At 42.3% G+C, this 17,991-nt stretch overlaps 1 protein-coding gene across 3 annotated transcripts in view; it reads right to left on the bottom strand.

Moving 5' to 3' along the window:
- Window positions 1-17,226, bottom strand: part of LOC136655404 (broad substrate specificity ATP-binding cassette transporter ABCG2-like) — a 28,459-nt gene extending 11,233 nt beyond the window's left edge. For 2 of the 3 annotated variants that reach the window (XM_066631826.1, XM_066631827.1), the window contains exons 1-8: window positions 12,757-12,815; window positions 10,298-10,357; window positions 8,915-9,029; window positions 8,503-8,655; window positions 7,486-7,643; window positions 6,986-7,137; window positions 4,928-5,026; window positions 2,379-2,620 (exon numbers count right to left, since the gene is read on the bottom strand). In XM_066631826.1, the coding sequence (XP_066487923.1) occupies window positions 2,379-2,620; window positions 4,928-5,026; window positions 6,986-7,137; window positions 7,486-7,643; window positions 8,503-8,655; window positions 8,915-9,029; window positions 10,298-10,350 (972 nt within the window). In that variant the 5' untranslated portion in view covers window positions 10,351-10,357; window positions 12,757-12,815. Of the gene's footprint in view, window positions 1-2,378; window positions 2,621-4,921; window positions 5,027-6,985; window positions 7,138-7,485; window positions 7,644-8,502; window positions 8,656-8,914; window positions 9,030-10,297; window positions 10,358-12,756; window positions 12,977-17,157 lie in introns of those variants that run through there. The other variant, XM_066631825.1, reaches the window with a different exon arrangement.
- Between the last annotated feature and the right edge of the window lie 765 nt (window positions 17,227-17,991).

Genomic DNA, 17,991 nt, shown 5'->3' on the forward strand with positions numbered 1-17,991 from the left:
CTGCAAATTGCCCTGTTTATTGGCTCCCAGACTCAGGTCTCTGCTAAACATCTGTTTTGGCCTTTAGGCATGCAAAATTTGTGTTCCACAGTAGAACTCTTTGGCCTCATTCAGGGCCTCTGAGATAAATTTTTTCAGGGGGTACAAAGTTTCTTTTGGACCCCTTCCCAAAGGTGGGGAGGGCAAAATGGGGGTGGGTGGCAACAGCTGGGTCTACTGGACTTCCCAATGCAGAGCCCAGGTCTATCTGCCCCACATGGCATCAGCAGCTTGATACAGTAATATGGAAAACCAAACACACTCCTAAGTCTCTCTAAAATGTTTTACATATATAAAATCATTGCAAAAAAAATTAGCATCGTATTTTGGCTCTCACCAGAATGGAAAGCGTCCAGCGCATACCAAAACTTGCTTCTGCAGCAGTTGTGGTCCCTGAGCTCCTATGCACTCCTTCTGGTAAGCGAATCCACAAGCAAAGAGCTACTATAGCAGGCCAGTGTCCTCTCAGATTTGGCACTGTGTTAAAGAGTGTCGTGTATGCATTCCTCGGCCCAGTGCAAATGGCTTGCAGCAGCAGCCGCTACCATGTCCACAGTAGTGCCCCTAGCATCCCACATGGGTAGTTAGTCTGGGTGAGATTGTAAAATGTAAGATCCCAGGAAATCTCTGGGCCTCTTTTGAAATCTGAGGTGCTAACAGACGAAACAGATTCACTCACTTTGACCACAATGGCAGGTGTATGAAAAAACACATGACTTGGGATATGTAACAGTGAGCACCTCCGGGCAAAGATAAACAGAAAACAATCAGGAACATGAAGAGAGATCCCCAGCAGGGCACCAGAGTGCTGCAGAGGACTCCAAAGTCAGGAAGGACTTGGGCTTGCTGCATTTCTGGCCTGCTTGGTTTTAAAGAGCTAAATTTGGCCCAGAAAACCGAAGCAGAGGTGTCCAATATGCCTTGCAACACAAGGACAAAAACTGGCTGTTGTGCAAAGAGCCTTCAATTCAGTTGACCCCACAGGCCTTGCATCCAGGTACATGGAGGAAACCACAAGGAGACACATTTCCATGCGCAAGAGAGCATTTTGTGTACGCATGACCACTAGGCCCCATAAAGCAGGTGCCCAAAGTGATCTGGTGCCATCCCTTTGGATGCCAATGCAGAGAAGGCCCTGTCTGCCAGCAAACATCCAATAGGGGGAAATTATTATGTTATGCCTAGCGTTGATTTTGCTGCAGTTGATTTTGCTGATATTGATCAGTTTTATTTATTCTACAATTTAACTGTGGATGTCTTAATGCTGCAACTGCTAAGATACATGTTTTCATGCATCGCATGATTTAAAATGATAGAAGGCTGGGGGATGGAAGAGGGAGGGAGGGAGAGATGGATGGGGGGATGGATAGGGGGAAGGATGGATGGGGGATGGATGGAGAGAGAGGGAGAGAGGGACTCTGCAGCATCATGGGGCTCTCCTGTGGGCTGCCCTGCACAGCCCTGCAACACCACTGCCACATCACTCCAGCCCCTCTACCGGGAGCCTCCTGGCTCCCCTGGGAGTGACTGTAGCAGGTTGGTTTTCTCCCAGATGTGACACTATTAAGGAATGTGTGCATTCCTGGGCCTGGTTGCATAGCTTGTGGCAGCGGTCATTGCCATGTGCCCATGGTAATGCCCCCAGCACCCCGTGTGGGCAGAAAGTCTGGGCGAGACTGGAAAATGTAAGATCCCAGGAAATTTCTGGACCCCCTTCTTTGGCTCCTGGGCCCCCTTTCTGACACTGGGCCCGGGTACAAATTACCTCCTTTCCTCTCAGAGGCCCTGGCCTCGTAACAGCACATTACCACAATGGTGTGTGATCTACTTCTCTGTCATCTAGTAGTGGAGAAAAAAAATAGCTAGTATATCACCATCATTTGGGGGAAAGCAGCAGTTTATGAGCACACAACCTTTAGAAGGAAAAAAAGGAAGCAGAAATAATAGAGGGTATTCCAAAGTGATGCAGAGAGTGGAGGACATTACTGATGGTCTCAAGAGTGATGGCGCATGGGCACCATCCAGTAAGGGCAACCTGTTGTGCACTGGGGCAACCGCACTCTTTGTAGCAAAGTGTGGGAGACCATTATGGCTCCTGATACAATTATCCCACTTTGGCGGAAAAAAAACATTATAATTATGCAAGAAAAACCTTCTGACTTGCGAGTAACCACTGCCCAATACGCATCAAACAACCCATCACCTGAAAGCAACAATACCTCAAGGAGGTATCTTGTAGGACCAAGTCTGCAGCAACACCCTTCCAGATTCCCAAGCAGACAACACGGGCAGCTTGGGGTATAATCAGATAACATGAGCCTTTCAATGGCTAGAATTACCTGTGCTATGGAAGCTTGTGGGTTTCCTATCAAGTTTTTGAACGTCCGTTTGGAGACCCACTTGAGCTGGTGGAAAAAGGAAGTGGTATAGGTGATTTCTCTGAAAGCAGTCTCACTTTGGGTCCCCAAAGCCAGCTTATCCAATTCTGCCTTGGTGTCATGGTAGTAAGCAGAACTAAAATATTTCTCTGCTAATTTTTCTGCCAACGTCGTATCACAAGTGCTCTGTTCATCAACAATATCTGTATAATAAAGTGAGGTACAAATTGGTTTAGTTAATCAATAAGATCCCTTCGTCTACAGGAGTTGAAAGTGTTTCATCAAGTTTCTAAGCCATATGACTCAAAGATCTGTTTGGAAGTACCTAGACTTCCACACCAAAATTTCAGGAGCCACAGAAGTGGCAGAATGAGACTTCGCGTGGCCTGGGGCAGTGCTTTAGTAGCCTGTACTGCTGTGGCCCCTCTTCATGACTAGCAAAATCAAAACCAATTGTCCAAAATAACATACACTGCCAAAAAATATTATGACAAATAAGCACATTTTTTTCTTCTTTTGCATAATTTATGAACATTTATGCAGGTCACAGAATTATGGTAATCTCACTCTTGATAGTTTCTTCCCCAAAATGGCCACCAGGAAAAACATGATGGCAGATCACAGTTACAAGAGAGGTGGGACTATGGCTACAGACTATTATCACTTTGTAAAGACAAAGAGCTGAGAGACAGAGTGGTGCAATGATTAGGGGCAAGAATCCCCAGGTTCAAAGTCCACTGAGTGACCACTGAAGCTCACTGAGTGAGCCTAACCTACCTTACAGCATCTATGGTGGAAAGATGGGACAAGCACGCAATATGGAAAGATACCATAAAAGTATACTGAGAGCACCAAGGTAGCAGCAAACTAACCAAAGGTGACAGTAATCCATTTTTTTTGAAAAGTTATTGTTCAGTTATTGTTGAGGCTCCAGTGTTTCAGTACCAGTACCTTAGGTAGGCTGGATGTTGGGTGCACATTGATGTGCAACTGAATGGCACAATCTGCACCACACATGAGCATGATTTCTAGTATGACTGCTGTACTGGTATCTGCATGCACTGTACAACCCTGTGATTGCTCTTATTCCAATGTCACTGGGAGCAATATAGAAGATATAGAGATTTTTGCCAAGTAATCAAGCTCCAATTATCACTTCACCTTATCTCCGGGTCAATCAGAGGGCAGAGCCTTTCAACTCTGAAAAGTTCTCAGCTCTGAAAAGTTTCCTTTCTGGCTCAGCTCAGGCAGGCACCTTGTTAGTTGCTATAGTAATTTTCCTAGGACATTCCAGCCAAAGTTAACCTTTTCTTCTCCTTCTTCTGCTACAGCCTGGTTCTGCTTTGCAAATGCTTGCAAAGCAGGTCTGTTTTTTGAAACACCAGGATGGGACCCTTCTTCCCAGGCTGCAATTAAGTGTACTATTATTTAAGAATAACACCCATGGAAAGCAGTGGGTCTATTTCTGAGTAAAAAGGATTGCAAATATCTCATCTCTCTGCTGTGAATTGAATTGCACACTCTCAATTATGTGTTATGGGTTGTATGTTGTATGTAGAGGTTCTGGCTTAACATACCAGCCACTTTAAAGAAGGATTTGATTCATGGTTCTCCTGCAGTGGTTCCCAACCTTTTTCACCTGCATATCCCTTGGCAGCCCATTTCCATAAATTGTATCCTTCATATTAGCAAAATGTTTGTAATAATACAAGCCCTCATCTCCTCTCTATGAAAACCCAAACTTCATGTATTCATCACATACTTTCTCTTTCATCTGTCTGAAGAACAGAAGACTGCCTTTGCAATGTTTTGCACCAGAAGTGTCCTGAGAAATTCTGGGTGATTGATCACTTTCCATATTATGTTTCAGCTTTTTTACTGTGCTGGTTTTCAATCACTGGTTCATACATGAATTGATGACCAAAAACTAGCTATTAGTGGGGCTTTCACAGCCAACCTCCCTTCCTGCCTTGCTGGTCCTTGCAAGGCATTCCTGCTTTGCAAGACATTATGGAGCATGGCCTGCCTTTTTCTGCCATTAGTCCATTCTTTTTCAAGTATCCCTAAAGGTCCTGTTGAGTACAGGCCCCTGGGAATACATTAATCTCAGGCTGGGAACCACTATTTTACTGGTATGTTGTTTACAGAACACTTACTCTGATAGTGTTTACAAAAAGGTGGTGAAGACCAGAATTTAATAAAGAATAAAAATATATCTTATGACCTTTTACTATGTTTTTAATAAATTTGAGACTACAGTTCTTAGGTAACAATTAGTGGTAGGTTATTTTTCAGGATCTGGCCTCAGGTAAAATCAGACAAAACTATAGTCAGACACCCTCCCCTAAGTTTAACCCCCAACTTATCCGAGGGTCATCGAAAATTCCATGATTGTTGGCTCAAAACCTGCCCTCGACTTATCTGTAGGGTCAACTTATAGGCGAGTGCCTGCGGTATATTGCAAGCCAGGCAGTAGCTCTGTAAAGGAATTAGGTTTTGTATACCGGTACTAATGTCATCAATCTTGTTTAAAGCCACAGCTGTTGAGTCTCCATTAATGACATCCAGAAGGAAGTCAGCTGGATTGTTGCATGGTTCGCACTCATAACCTATAAAGAAACAAACACTCCCAGGTCATTTGAAAATGGGTCGTAAGCTACTTGGGAATATTTATTATTGTTGGAATTGTAGTATATATTTATGCTTGTATCTCAAAAGTGCATAAGTTTCGTCGTTCTGTAGCACAATGACAATAAAGTTACTACTACTACTACTACTACTACTACTACTAATTATGTCTTATGTGCCTTAAAAAAAGACGCTTCACATGCAGAACATTAATACTGTCAAGTCACTGACTGCAAGCTTTCCATCTAAACAAACACATATGGAAAAGGAAGGAAGGAAGGGGTAAAGAAAGACCACAGAGGAAGTGAGGCCAGTTATTAAGCAAAATCATGACAGATTAAGGAAGTTCCTAGAGAAAAATGTCTTACAGTACTACTTAAAGAGTGGAAGGGTCTGTACCATGGCATACAGACATCATTTGGGACACATCATTTCTACTGGCATTCTCAGAGTTCCATGTGCAAGCCAGAAAATGTCTTGGGACCAGCTAATAGATAACCAAGAGCTCCCTACCTATCATAGGGACACTAGCAATGCATGTGCTAGCATAGGGACATGGCAATGCAAGTGAGTGTCCCTATGCACTAGCATAGGGACATGACAATGCAAGTGAGTGAGTCCAGTGGCATAGCTAGCGGGGGGCGGAGGCGATCCGCCCTGGGTACCACCCTTGGGGGGGTAACACCACAAATGCCCCAACATCGCTAACATTGCAGAGGTTACGAGTAACCCCATCATGCCTTATACAGTTGGATGCGGAATTTCCAGTGGAATGCAATGCAAAAAACCGAATTGAAATATCTCCTTTCCATCAGTTATGGCCAAAAAACCGGAAACAAAAAAAAATGCATTGAACCCTATGGAAAATGAATGAGCCATATCGCGCGTTTACTCACGAGTAGGCGAACTTGCCATAGGGCAGGCTGAGAGGAATCCAATGACACCAGAATGGTTCCTTTCCAATGAAAGCAGACTCCAAAAAATACCCAAGAAGGAAGTCCCTCCCTCTGAGCAGACAAATTTATTGAGCCCTATGGAAAGCGAAAGTAAGCCACATGGCCACGTTTACTCATGAGTAAGCAAATGTGCCTAGGCTCCTGGTCAAGTTGGGCAAAGAGGAATGCAAGGCTAGTTGCATGGTCCCCATCTAATGAAAGTGGAGCTCAAGAAATGCTCCAGAAGGCAGCCCCCCCCTGCAAAAGAATAAACGAGAGGCTTGAGCTGGTAAGGTGGGCACTGGGGAGGGCTGAAAATCTCACTGATTTATTTGTTGGGGGGTATTATTGCAGGCAGCACCCCCCCCCCCCCAAAGAATAAACCAGAGGCTTGGCTGGTAAGGTGGGCACTGGGGAGGGCTGAAAATCTCACTGATTTATTTGTTGGGGGGTATTATTGCAGGCAGCATCCCCCCCCCCAAAGAATAAACCAGAGGCTTGGCTGGTAAGGTGGGCACTGGGGAGGTCTGTCTTCTGGACTCAAGACTAGCATCAGTTGTCACCTCTCCATCAACTCCTGTCTGGGATGCTGCCTATGCTATGGGGTGGAGGGGCTGTGAGATCCCTGATATGGAGAGAGCCAGTTGCTCTGGAGAAGCTGCCTCAGGAAGTGCTATACTCGTCTCCTGCCCAAGGAGCTTCTGGTTGAGAGGCCCAAGCTCTGCCCAAAGTGCTGTACCAGAGTCTGTCTGGGTTCAGCACCTTCATACATCAAGCTGCTGGACCTTCTGATTCTCCTAATTCCCCCAACACAGAGTCTTGGCCACTGGTCAGCATTGAATTTGTATTGGTTCCCAGCCACGAGTTTCTAGGATGGGGTGGGAGGAGAATGGGAAGAAGGCCACAGATCCAAACAAAGAAAACATTACTTGTGTATGCACTCATAGTTATGTCAGTCTCTCCCGATGCCCCCAGTCTTCAATAAAGAGCCTTATGAAAGCTTACCAATGGTTTTGAAGTATGCAGTGGCATTCTGAGCAGGCCCATGATATACCAGCCTTCCTGCAGCTAGCAAAGTCAAGTTATCAAACAGTCTGAAGATGGTGTAGCGAGGCTGATGGATGGAAAAGATGATTGTTTTTCCCTGCCTGGACATCCTACACACAAAGTGAAGATCAATTAAGATGTTTAAAGTCTCGTAAGAGTGTAGAACACAGTGCAGCCCATTCAGAACTACTGTCAAGTCCTCTACTTGGGGCTGCTTTCAAAGTTGGCTTGGAACTTATTGTGTGCAAAATGCTGCAACCAAACACCTTCCTGGGGCTTGCAGCAGGCAGCAGATCACTCCAATATTATTCCAGCTGCACTGATAATCAATTTGTTTCTGAGTTTAGCCCAGGTCACCTCTGTCCAGTTTTAATCACCCTGGCTCACAAAAGAACACTTTAGATATGTCCGTTCCTTTCACTAACGCTGAAGAACAAGGTACATCTCCATGTTGGTACCTTTTCAGAAGCAGCAGGACAGCATTGGCAGTGCTAGCATCCAGTCCAGTGGTTGGTTCATCTAAGAACAAGACTGCGGGGTCAGTAATGAGTTCCATGCCAATGTTGGTTCTCTTCCTCTCTCCCCCTGATATGCCACGAATGAACTGGGTTCCAACCTAGAAACAAGAAGTTGCATGATATTGCAGCAGTCCAGAGAACTGAATGTGCCCTGCCAGTTCTAACCTTGGGAGCTCCTGACAGTCAAGCATTGTGTGACATTTTCCAAAACAGTCACATGAAGGTTAGTCCCTGTTGAATGAGGTTCTCATAAACACAGATGTGGAGTGCTGAATCTAGTTGCCATATATACACATATTCAAGTATTCAAGTGAACATATTTTTCAATGTACAGTAGGTATGCTCTATTCCCGGAACGGGAGCAAAAGAGATGCAAGCAGAGTATCTCATGGTTCACTTGTACTTGGCTTTGTGTGCTATTTAAGCTGATATTATTGATTATATGTATACCCTTTTGTTCAACTAATTGGTTAATTAATTTATTGAAAGCTTTTTTAACCATCTCAGAGGATTCCCGATTAATCAAGCAATACATTTTTAAAATTTAAATTATTTCTAATATAAGAGCTTATAAAAACTCTGGCAGATGGCAGGCACATTCATGCTCACAGAGGAGGGCATGTCTCTTCTGAGAGGGTACCTGCTGCAACATATAAGTGCACCACTGAAAAACAGAAAAGCAAGTCCTTTTCATGCAAAGTTGGCAACCTTCAGTTTCGAAAGACTATGGTATCGCGCTCTGTTTCATGCAAAACAAATATGCAAAACATGCAAATATATACAGATTTAACCAACTGGCTCATTAACCCATTTTTGCCTAGCTCACAGGTGTACGCATTTGTTCTCTATTGTGTATATGCAACATTGGGCAGAAACAGCTTGAAGTGTGTAATCAGTCAGGATTACTTTAATCAGGAGGCAGTCTTAAAAATATAATACTTTATAATAATTAGTTACCTTTGAATCTGCCACTTTTGTCAAGCCCAGTTCCTTGAGAATCTGGTTAACCCTTTCCTCCTTTTCTTGCTCACTCACAGTGCTTGATAGCCGGAGGGCTGCTGAGAACTGAAAGTTTTCTTTTACAGTCAAGGTTCCCATGACCACATCATCCTGCACAATTAAAAAAAAAAAATTTAGACTTCCTCCAGATATGTTCCAAACCAGGAATTCCTGTGCCTTTTCCAAGCACATATGAAGCTCTGTGCAAAACGTGTCTGCCCCAAACTCTTCAGTACTGGAAGAAGTGTATGGTGCAGCCCATTCTAAACATATACCAAATGGGCTGTACATCAACACTGGGCAATTCTGATTCCTCACTGGTTGCTGTAATTTGTAAAATAATAAAAAATATAAACAATGAACAGCTTACCTGTACCACATATCCAGAGATACATTTAAAATTAGCAGGCTGAGGAGCTCCATTGATCAGGACATCTCCACTCAACCCATGAGGATCCTTCCTTGCAGCTAAAATATCAAGTAACCTAGAAGAAGAAAAGTCAGGGTTGCATAGCACAATATTGGTGCTGTGGCACAACAAGGCTTCTAAATGTGTGTGACTGCAATAAGACAAACTCCTTGCACTATGAATTGGCAGACTGTTGAAAACCTATGTCCAGGCATACCTTGGTAATACAACAGGTTAGGTTCCAGACCACTGCCATAAAGAAAATCATAGGCTTTTGCTGAGGAATGTGGTATCTCTAGTGATCAGGGACACCTTCCTGAAGTACTATGGTGGCTTATAATGCTCCTGGCAGCTGTTGTTCAAAGGTGAGGTGTGCTTTTGGAAGCTGAGCTTCCAATTCAGCTCAGACTCAGCTGATGTGCGCATCACTGCCATAAAAACAAGACAAGTGCCCAAATTAATAAAAATGAATATTATTGAAAAGAGCTGTATTAGCAAAGCGCTGTAAAATGAAGTGCTGCTGTATTTCGAGGAGTTAGTAGCCCACACCAGTTCTTCCAATTGGGTTAATCCAATGTTTCTCAAACTGTGGGTCAGGACCCACTAGGTGGGTTGCAAGCCAATTTCAGGTGGGTTCCATTCTTTTCAATATTTTATTTTTAATATATTAGACTTGATGCTACCATGGTATGTGACTGCATTTGGGGAAATGTTAGAGACCTGTACTTTTAACAAGCTACTATATAAAGGTCCAGCCTTGTTATACACGGATTTTTTATACACGGATTTGACTCAACACGAATGGCCCCTGCAAATGAGAAGGAATGTGCTAATCCCTGGAGAAGGGGAAAAATGCACCCCTTTAAAATTCAGAGAGACAGTCATAATTACAGGTATAACCAAAGTATCCACAGATTTTTCTATCTCAAAGCTGATGAGAAGGGCCCTTTAAATTAAAGGAAAACAGTCATTTAATAATGCCAGAGAGGGCAGCAGGCTGACAATCCATCAATCATTCTCTCTGTAGGCTTCACTCCTCCCTTACCCCTGAGCACGTGAAAGAAGGCTAAATGGCAGCGATTATCACTTTCTCCATTCTTTCCCCCTTGCTGGGGCTTCTGGTGAAGGGGGGTGGGGAAATATTAATCTGCCCTCTGCACTCCAAAGTCTGCCAAGGGTTGACCAGTTTGGCACTTGTTGAATTTTTGCAAAAATGGCCTATTACGTATGAGGGCTAAATCTATAAAGTTATGCTTTCTGCCTGGGATGATGTCCTAGAAGATGGATATGACTTAAGAGTTAAATTGTAGTTAACCACTTTCAGTTCATTGCTGCAAGACTTACGAAGATTTGCCACCGCCGGTTGGCCCCAGAATAGCATTCAGTCCTGGCCTCATTATCCCACTGTAAAACAAAACCAGAACATTTTTCATTCATTGTTTCATCACGGATAAATAAAGTCCCTTAAATAAATAAATCTCACAGGTTGGTTTAACCAAGGGGCGCACGTGCATGTTTGTGCTGGGTCTGAAAATGTTCAAGATCCTAAAATGTATTGCTCTAGAACACACTGAATGACCTCTTGTAGTTCCTCATTACAGAGAAAGGTCAAGAGTGCTTGAACAAGCTGATTTCCAGGAGACAGTACTGATCCTCATGTTGAGTAATCCCTGATAAATTTCCAAGGAACCCAAAGTTTTTTCCTGAAAGACAGCCAAAGCCAGTGCTGGGGGGCTGAGGAGGAACAAACCCCCACCAGCATCATAGCTACCCATTTCTATACTTCATTGCTTTTGGGGGAAGACCCTTTCCAGGCAAATATTGAACTTATACCATGGCCTGTGGCCCTCTTTTGTAGCAACTACTGAGTGAGTCTGTGAGTCTTGTCTGTGGGGGAGGAATTCACAACAGGGAAGAGAGGTATTTAGGGTGAAAAGCTGGGGTCATCTTTCATACAGATAATTGATTTTTTACTGGGTTATTCAAATATTAATTAAGAGATTATATTTTTTATTTGATATAGTTATGATGGGAATGGGGAAAAAATACCATTACTATATTTCTCTTTTGGAAACCTAATATAGAACAAAGCTATCCTCCGCCCCCCCCCAATCCACTTTACCCCTTTTGTGTGTGTGTACCCCTAATACTTGTTTCCGGTGCCACCACTGAACACAGTTTGAAAACTACTAGATTACATTGTATGGCCTTAATACTTTTGTTTTATTTTAAAACATTTCTACCCTGCCTTTCCCCTTGATAAAGAAGTGCCCAAGGCAACTGTAGCTATTTGAAATCCACTGATCTAAATATATTGACCCTATATTATTATAGGGTTTATAAAACTTATAAAACTAAAAAACTATAAAACTAATAAAACTTATAACTATCTTTGAAAATGAGCTGTATTGTGAAAGGCAGATAAAGAAAAAATAAGGTAAACGGCAATCTTAAAATAAGAGTTTGGTTAATGAAAATGGCAGACAAGGATTCACAGATGCTTCTTGAAACTTTGACACTGTGATCCACTATATCTAATACTGCTTTCATAACACATCATTTTACTTTTTTCCCAGTAAGCTGCTGAATGTTCCACAAGGAATGACCCTTTCACATAAAGAGCAATATAATTCAGTTAATTATCGATAGCCGTATTATGAACTTGTACCATATAATACTGAACTTCTAAGGTTTCAGAGGCACCAACACAGAAGAAAAATTTAAGTGGTAGGCAGCCCAATCCTAACATGCACCAGCACAGCCAGGCTGCAAGGCCTGCTCTGTATCCAGTGCAGGTTAGGAGGTGACTGGAGGTTTCCTTGGGGTAGGGGGATATTTTCTACCTTACCCCAAGTCAAGCCCCAGCCTGCCTTACGGGACTTCTCAGATCCATGCCTGCTATATAGCTGGCACAAATCTGGAAAGTCCAGTGTAATGCCAGGAGAGGCAGAGGAGGCCTCCACTGACCCCATCTCCCTTCCGGACCCAATCCGACCCTTGTTCTGCCATCCCCCCCCCAGAAATGACCCCTCCCTGCCTCCTTGCCACTCTCCCCAAGCCTCTTCACAGCCCTGCACATCCTTGCCTGCACTCTGATATTCAAAGAAGGAGCATGCAGGAGATAACTGGACAAGACTTCCCATTGCTGCAGAGACAAGCCACTTTTTAAATTGGGCAGCAGCTTGCCTCTTTTTTTTAAGAGGGCAAAGGTTCTGCTTCAGTATGATCCTATGCATGTTTATTCAGAAGTAAATTCCATTGACCATGTTAGAGCTTACTCAAAGGTATGTAAAAAAGTGTAGCCTTGGCTGCAGTTAATAAGTGGACCCCCTGTTGATTTTCTTTAAAATGCATATTATATCAAGTGCAATGGTCCAACATAAGTACTGTAGAGAAGTCTGTGAGACACAAAACTCAGTGTGATAAAATAAATCGGCTATTTTAATACCCAAGAGACTGAACCAGAGTCTTCTGGCTAAGATTTCAACCATACCTCAAACCCATTAACATCAGAATCCTATACATGTCTCCTCAGAAGTAAGTCCAGTTGTGTTCATTTGGTTTACTCCCAGGAAAATGGGCATAGGATTGCAGCTTAAGTGGCCTTGTTCTCGCATCCCCAGCCCTACACAGCTATCTGCAAAATGGAGATAATAATACTGACCTACATTCCAGGATTGTTGAACAGATTGCTGCAATAATACACTGCATGTGAAACACTTGGTACATTTTAAAAGCAGTAAATAAATGCTAAGAATTACCATAAACGATCTTAGCATACAATCTGATTGAGAAATACGTACTTGATATCCTTCAAAATGTCCTTCACAACCGTCTTTTGATTACATATGAAGCCGCTCTTTGTCTTTACTCTATAGCAGATGTTGTGAAAGGTTACAGTTGTGGCTTGTCTCTCCATATCTTGAGATGGTGGCTTCCTGCTTGGGACACCATTTTTACTGGGCTCTGACATTTGAATTGTGACTTGTGGTTTGTGAGCCATTTCCCTGGAGAAGCTTCACCCTTGTAAAGTGTAAAAACAAAAACACAGATTGTATATTTTGTGACAAATATTTACACATCAAGGCTCCCACACTAGTCCTCAGTAACATTTAGTACAGACAGTATGAAAAAGTTCAAGTGTGCTTTTTCCTGCCATATGTGAGAATAATTTAGATTGCATAAAAGCATACCCTTAAACAGGGCTCAGCATATATTTTTGCTCCACAAAATGAGCCTAGCTTCACAATCAATTCTATAGATGTGCTTATCAACAATTTTACTGATAATCTCTATTGTCTGTCTTGTTCCTTCCCCCAAACTTCAGACTGACATTCCACTACGTACTTTTCTTAAACACAGGATGAAGGTTTATTCATTTAAACACTCATTCATCCAGATCCATCAGCTTCCAGAGCGGACCATACAATACAGTTTCCTACCCCTGTGAAAGGCAAAAGCCATGATAAACCTAAATCCCACTAGGAAGCGATCTGTCCATGAAAAAGGAGTGATCTTAAACTCCTACACATCCAGATCACTATCTACCTGCCCAGCAGTAAAAAGATCCAGCATGTCCTGCATCATGTGTTGGGGCAAATATCTTCTCAGAGAGATCCATAGTTGCCATGGTGGCCAAGAAGTCCTGAGCTGCAGCTGTCCCTTGAGGCCTTGGTATGGACATGGTCCCTCAGCACTAGTAGGTGAGGGCACTCCAACACCACACTTGAGATCTCCCCATTCAGCTCAGGCAGGCAGCAAGGAGTGTAGTACATAGAATCCCTGTTTTGTCTCAGCCCTCCAACATGACATGGCACTCAAACCCAATTGGCCACTGGACAGTGTACCTCGTAAGATGGATAGTTTCTTGATAGTCTATCGCAACCCCCCCTTCCCACCCCTGTAGTCGTGGCTGCTGCAGTACCTGGAAACCTGGCAGGCAAATCTGGAAGAAATTTACATTCCCCGATTCATCCAGCCAGGTCTCTGAGATACACACTAGGTGAGCACCATCATCCAGGATTAAATCTTGGACTAAGCAACTTTTATTATTTACTGACCTGGAGTTCAAAAGCAGCAGTTTCAGACTCAGGGAATCACTGGCAAGAGCATCAAGGGTCAGAAGGATGCGGATGGAACAGAAAGAGGGACAGTCTGTCTGTGACTGACCCTCCTTCTTCTGAACGGCCAGCCCCACCGCCACTGGCATATCTTGCATGGCCTATCACTCTACTAATGGTGGATGCCCTCCCCTTCCTTACACTCCCTCGTGGTGTCAATCATACTCTTTCAGCAGAGCCTGCTTTCAATCACACAATCCTAAAATCCTCACGCTCTGACACTACTATTATTTACACTACTATTATTTAAGGAGACTACTATTTAAGGAGACTACTACTACACTACACTACTATTATTTAAGGACACTACTATTATTTAAGGAGCCTAATGGCTCCTTCCTAAAAAAAACTCCTATATTCTCATACCCACCCATAAAACCATCCTTGCCCCCCCCAGAGGCTTGGGTTACCACACACCCCTTGCCCCCTTTTCACAGAGGCTGATATCACAATACACCCACCACACATCATAGAGAGCAAGAGAGATGATGAGAGGTTATGAAATACAGATGAAACTGAAATTGGTGTGAAGTTCTTGGGGGGGGGGGGATCAGAAATGCTCAAGAACAAAATTAACCTTGGTAAGGGAAGGGTGGAAACTGATACAACTATATAATTTTCTCTTACAATTAAGTCCTGAATATTTAATTTTCTAACTACTCAACCAAAAGCAAAAATGTCTATTGCAATCTGTATAACACAAGAGGTCAATTTTACATGTTATTTCTAGATGGACAGGATTCATCTTGATGGTCAAGGAAATGTTATAAACATTTCCATTTTTCAAACTTCCAGTTAAAGTCTGTTTTTACTCTAAAATTTTACTAAGTGCAATATTATACATGTTTACTCAAAAGTAAGTCCCACCAAGGAATAAAGTGGATTCCTAATCACAACAAACCTTTTTTTCTACAATAAGTCAAGCATTCTTTAGTCATCCATGAAACACTTCTTTAAACTACTGGGGGGAGCAATAATTTATCCTTGTTAGTTGATCAGATTGCTATCCTTCCTCATTTTTTTTTTTTTGTAATATATTAAGGGAAAATTAACTCTTTACCAACTCCCAGAGAAGTAATTGAATTTTCCCTAATTTCAAAACGCTTTTTTTTTTCCAAACGCATACTAGTCTTTAGTGTACAACATTCAAGAGTTAAGTCGGAGTGTCTTCCATTCACTGTAGGTACAAATTTAACTTATATAAGTATCCAGGTAAAATGATATAATGTAGCTAATATTTAACTTATATTAATATATATTCATGTATTGAACCCAGATAGTACTTACATTGAACTAAGCTGGTATATACAGTATGTGGGCCGTAATACACAAAAAGTGTGTACTAGCTGCACCCAAACATTGCATGTATTCAGAGGGATTCATGACATTCTTTCCTTTGACCTGTAGACCATGCTGCCATATCATAATTTTCTCATTATGCTGCTGTACATTTATGCTGCTGTACATAAAAAGAAATGTTCCATGTGGCTCAGGGAGCTTCAACTTGGAAAACCGTATTGGATATACAGAACAGACTGCAGAATTCTGTGTGTATCATTTTATTCAAGCAGTTTATGAGGATTTTCTCAACAATGACTGACTTATATCATACATTTCAAAGATGCCATTACCTTCATCAAACAGAAGATTTTAAATATTGCCTTTCTGAAGGTATCTGAACTTCTAGCATGGAGAGTGCAATTAGTAGAGATGTTTGTTTCTGGTGAGTAAGATAGGATTACAGCCTAAGTCTTATTGAACCCAATGGGCTTACTTTTGAGTAAAAAAAATAACACCATTTTCAAACACCTAGCAATTAGTGAAAAACTTTAGAAAACATTGAATGAAAAATGGGTTTCATTCTTTTTAATTCATTCAGTTTTCATTCAGCTGGCTATCTTAAAAAAAATTCTTGCATGTTTTGTTGAGCACTCTGCAGCCCCTGAGGCCAACAAACATTACTCATGACTAACCTGTTCCATTGGTTTCTATGGGGCTTAGTCATGATTACCCTTAGTTGGGTTGGGGTCTACTCATGTACTCAGACAAGACACACAGAGACTTAATACTCAATTATTGGGGGACATTCATAATACTATTTTGTAGAAAGTGATGCACAAATGCAAAACCTAAAAGCTATAAAAATCATAATTATTTCATGTGAAAATTTCAAATAGTTTTTTTCTGATTATTTATTTATTTCATTTAATTTTGTTAACCAGCTTGAGAATTTAGGGTGAAGGGCAGTATTTAACTGGAAAAATATATAAACACAATTAAAATTAGATTTGTATAAAAACTTATGGACTTGATCCCAGAAAATTCATTCTACGTGCAATTCTGTTGAAATTAGTGGGACACTGGTTAAACCTTTAAGTCCCTTTGCTTGTAGTGAAATGTCAGTGTGGCTAAACATTTAGTGTTTGGGGCCCCTATCAGAATTTTACAGGCTTAGCTCACCAAAACTTAAGTGTTATCTCTGACTATTTCTATCCCCATTACAACCACTTACTGTATCTGTTTCAGTCGTGTTAAGAAACGCAGTAGACTGCTCTCATCATCCATTGATAATTTAGACTCTGGCTCCAAGACGTCAATAAGTTTTTCCCTTTAGAATGTGAATCTTGTTCTCAATTAAAAATTGCCTTTTCATGGGAATAGTTTGTATATACAGCAAGTAACAGACCTGGTGTAGTGATTTCGGAGTTAGACCTGGAAGATCCGGGTTCAAATCCTCGCCCAGCCCTGAAGCTTCTTGGATGACCTTGGGCCAGTCACCATCTCTCATCCTCATCCTTGCAGGATTGTTGTGAGGACAAAAGGAGGGGAGGAATTATGTATACTACCCTGAGCTCCTTGGAGGAAGGATGGTATAAAAACTGTGAAAAAACCTTCACAGCTGCCTTGCTTGTTATCAGTGTTGTACAGCAGTGGATTCTTTGAATCCACATTGTTGGTGTGCAACTATTGTACCGTCTATTGGTTTGTCTGTCTTCACCCAGGTAGGAAAGAAACATGGCAAGTTCTGAGTAAATATGCCAACCTGCGCCCCACCAAGCTCCCAGTGGCCCATTCAGGACTTACCTGTGGTTTCTTAGAGGCAGCAGTGCAGAACAGTATATCAGGAGCAAAACTGGATCCAGCAGAAAGAAGGTTGGATCGTCAATCCCAGCCTTTGGTACAGCTTTCAACAAGGCACGGACCTTGCCACTACCCAACTAGGGCATCCAAGAGACAAGTTTCTGCAGCATAAAGGGCTAATCCACAGACAGACCAGCTTTCCTCTCTTCCTCCCACTCAGATGAACCCTCTTGCAAAGGAGATTGTTCATCCCTCCCCTTTCCAGCTGCAGTCAAGGGAGGGGTGAAAGGTCTTAGGGAGGAGCAAGCACAGAGGCACCTTTTCTCTCTTCTTCATTAATAGCTGACAATGCCACCAGAGCAACCCAGTATAAGTGCAGAAACTCACTGGTATTCAACACCGCAGCCACTTCTGAACTGGGCCTATCAGCATGTAAAGAAGAGCACAAACTCTTATTATGCCAGATTTCAGGGAACTGCTGTTGTGGCTTGATGGACTAGTGAGCATGCTTGGCATGCAATAAATCTCAGGTTCGATTCCCAGCTTTTCCAGTTACATAAGCTCAGGTAGCAAGGCTAGAGAAGATCTGTGTCCCTGGAAAGACAGTGTCATTCAAAGTACACAATAAAATTGATGTTGTATAAGCCAGTTTCATAGATTCAATAACAAATAACTGCCCATTCTCCCCTCCTTCCAGGTTCTGCTGGTATAGTTGTTAATATGGATTAGAATTTCTGAAAAGTATCTATTTTAAAGGGTGGGGAAAATGCATTCATTTGACCCTCAAGCTAGAGTTAGAAGTCATGAAAGGGAAGTAAATACACAGCATGGAACCTG

This window comes from Tiliqua scincoides, chromosome 6 (assembly GCF_035046505.1).
Source record: "Tiliqua scincoides isolate rTilSci1 chromosome 6, rTilSci1.hap2, whole genome shotgun sequence".
NCBI classification, from domain to species: Eukaryota; Metazoa; Chordata; class Lepidosauria; order Squamata; family Scincidae; genus Tiliqua; species Tiliqua scincoides.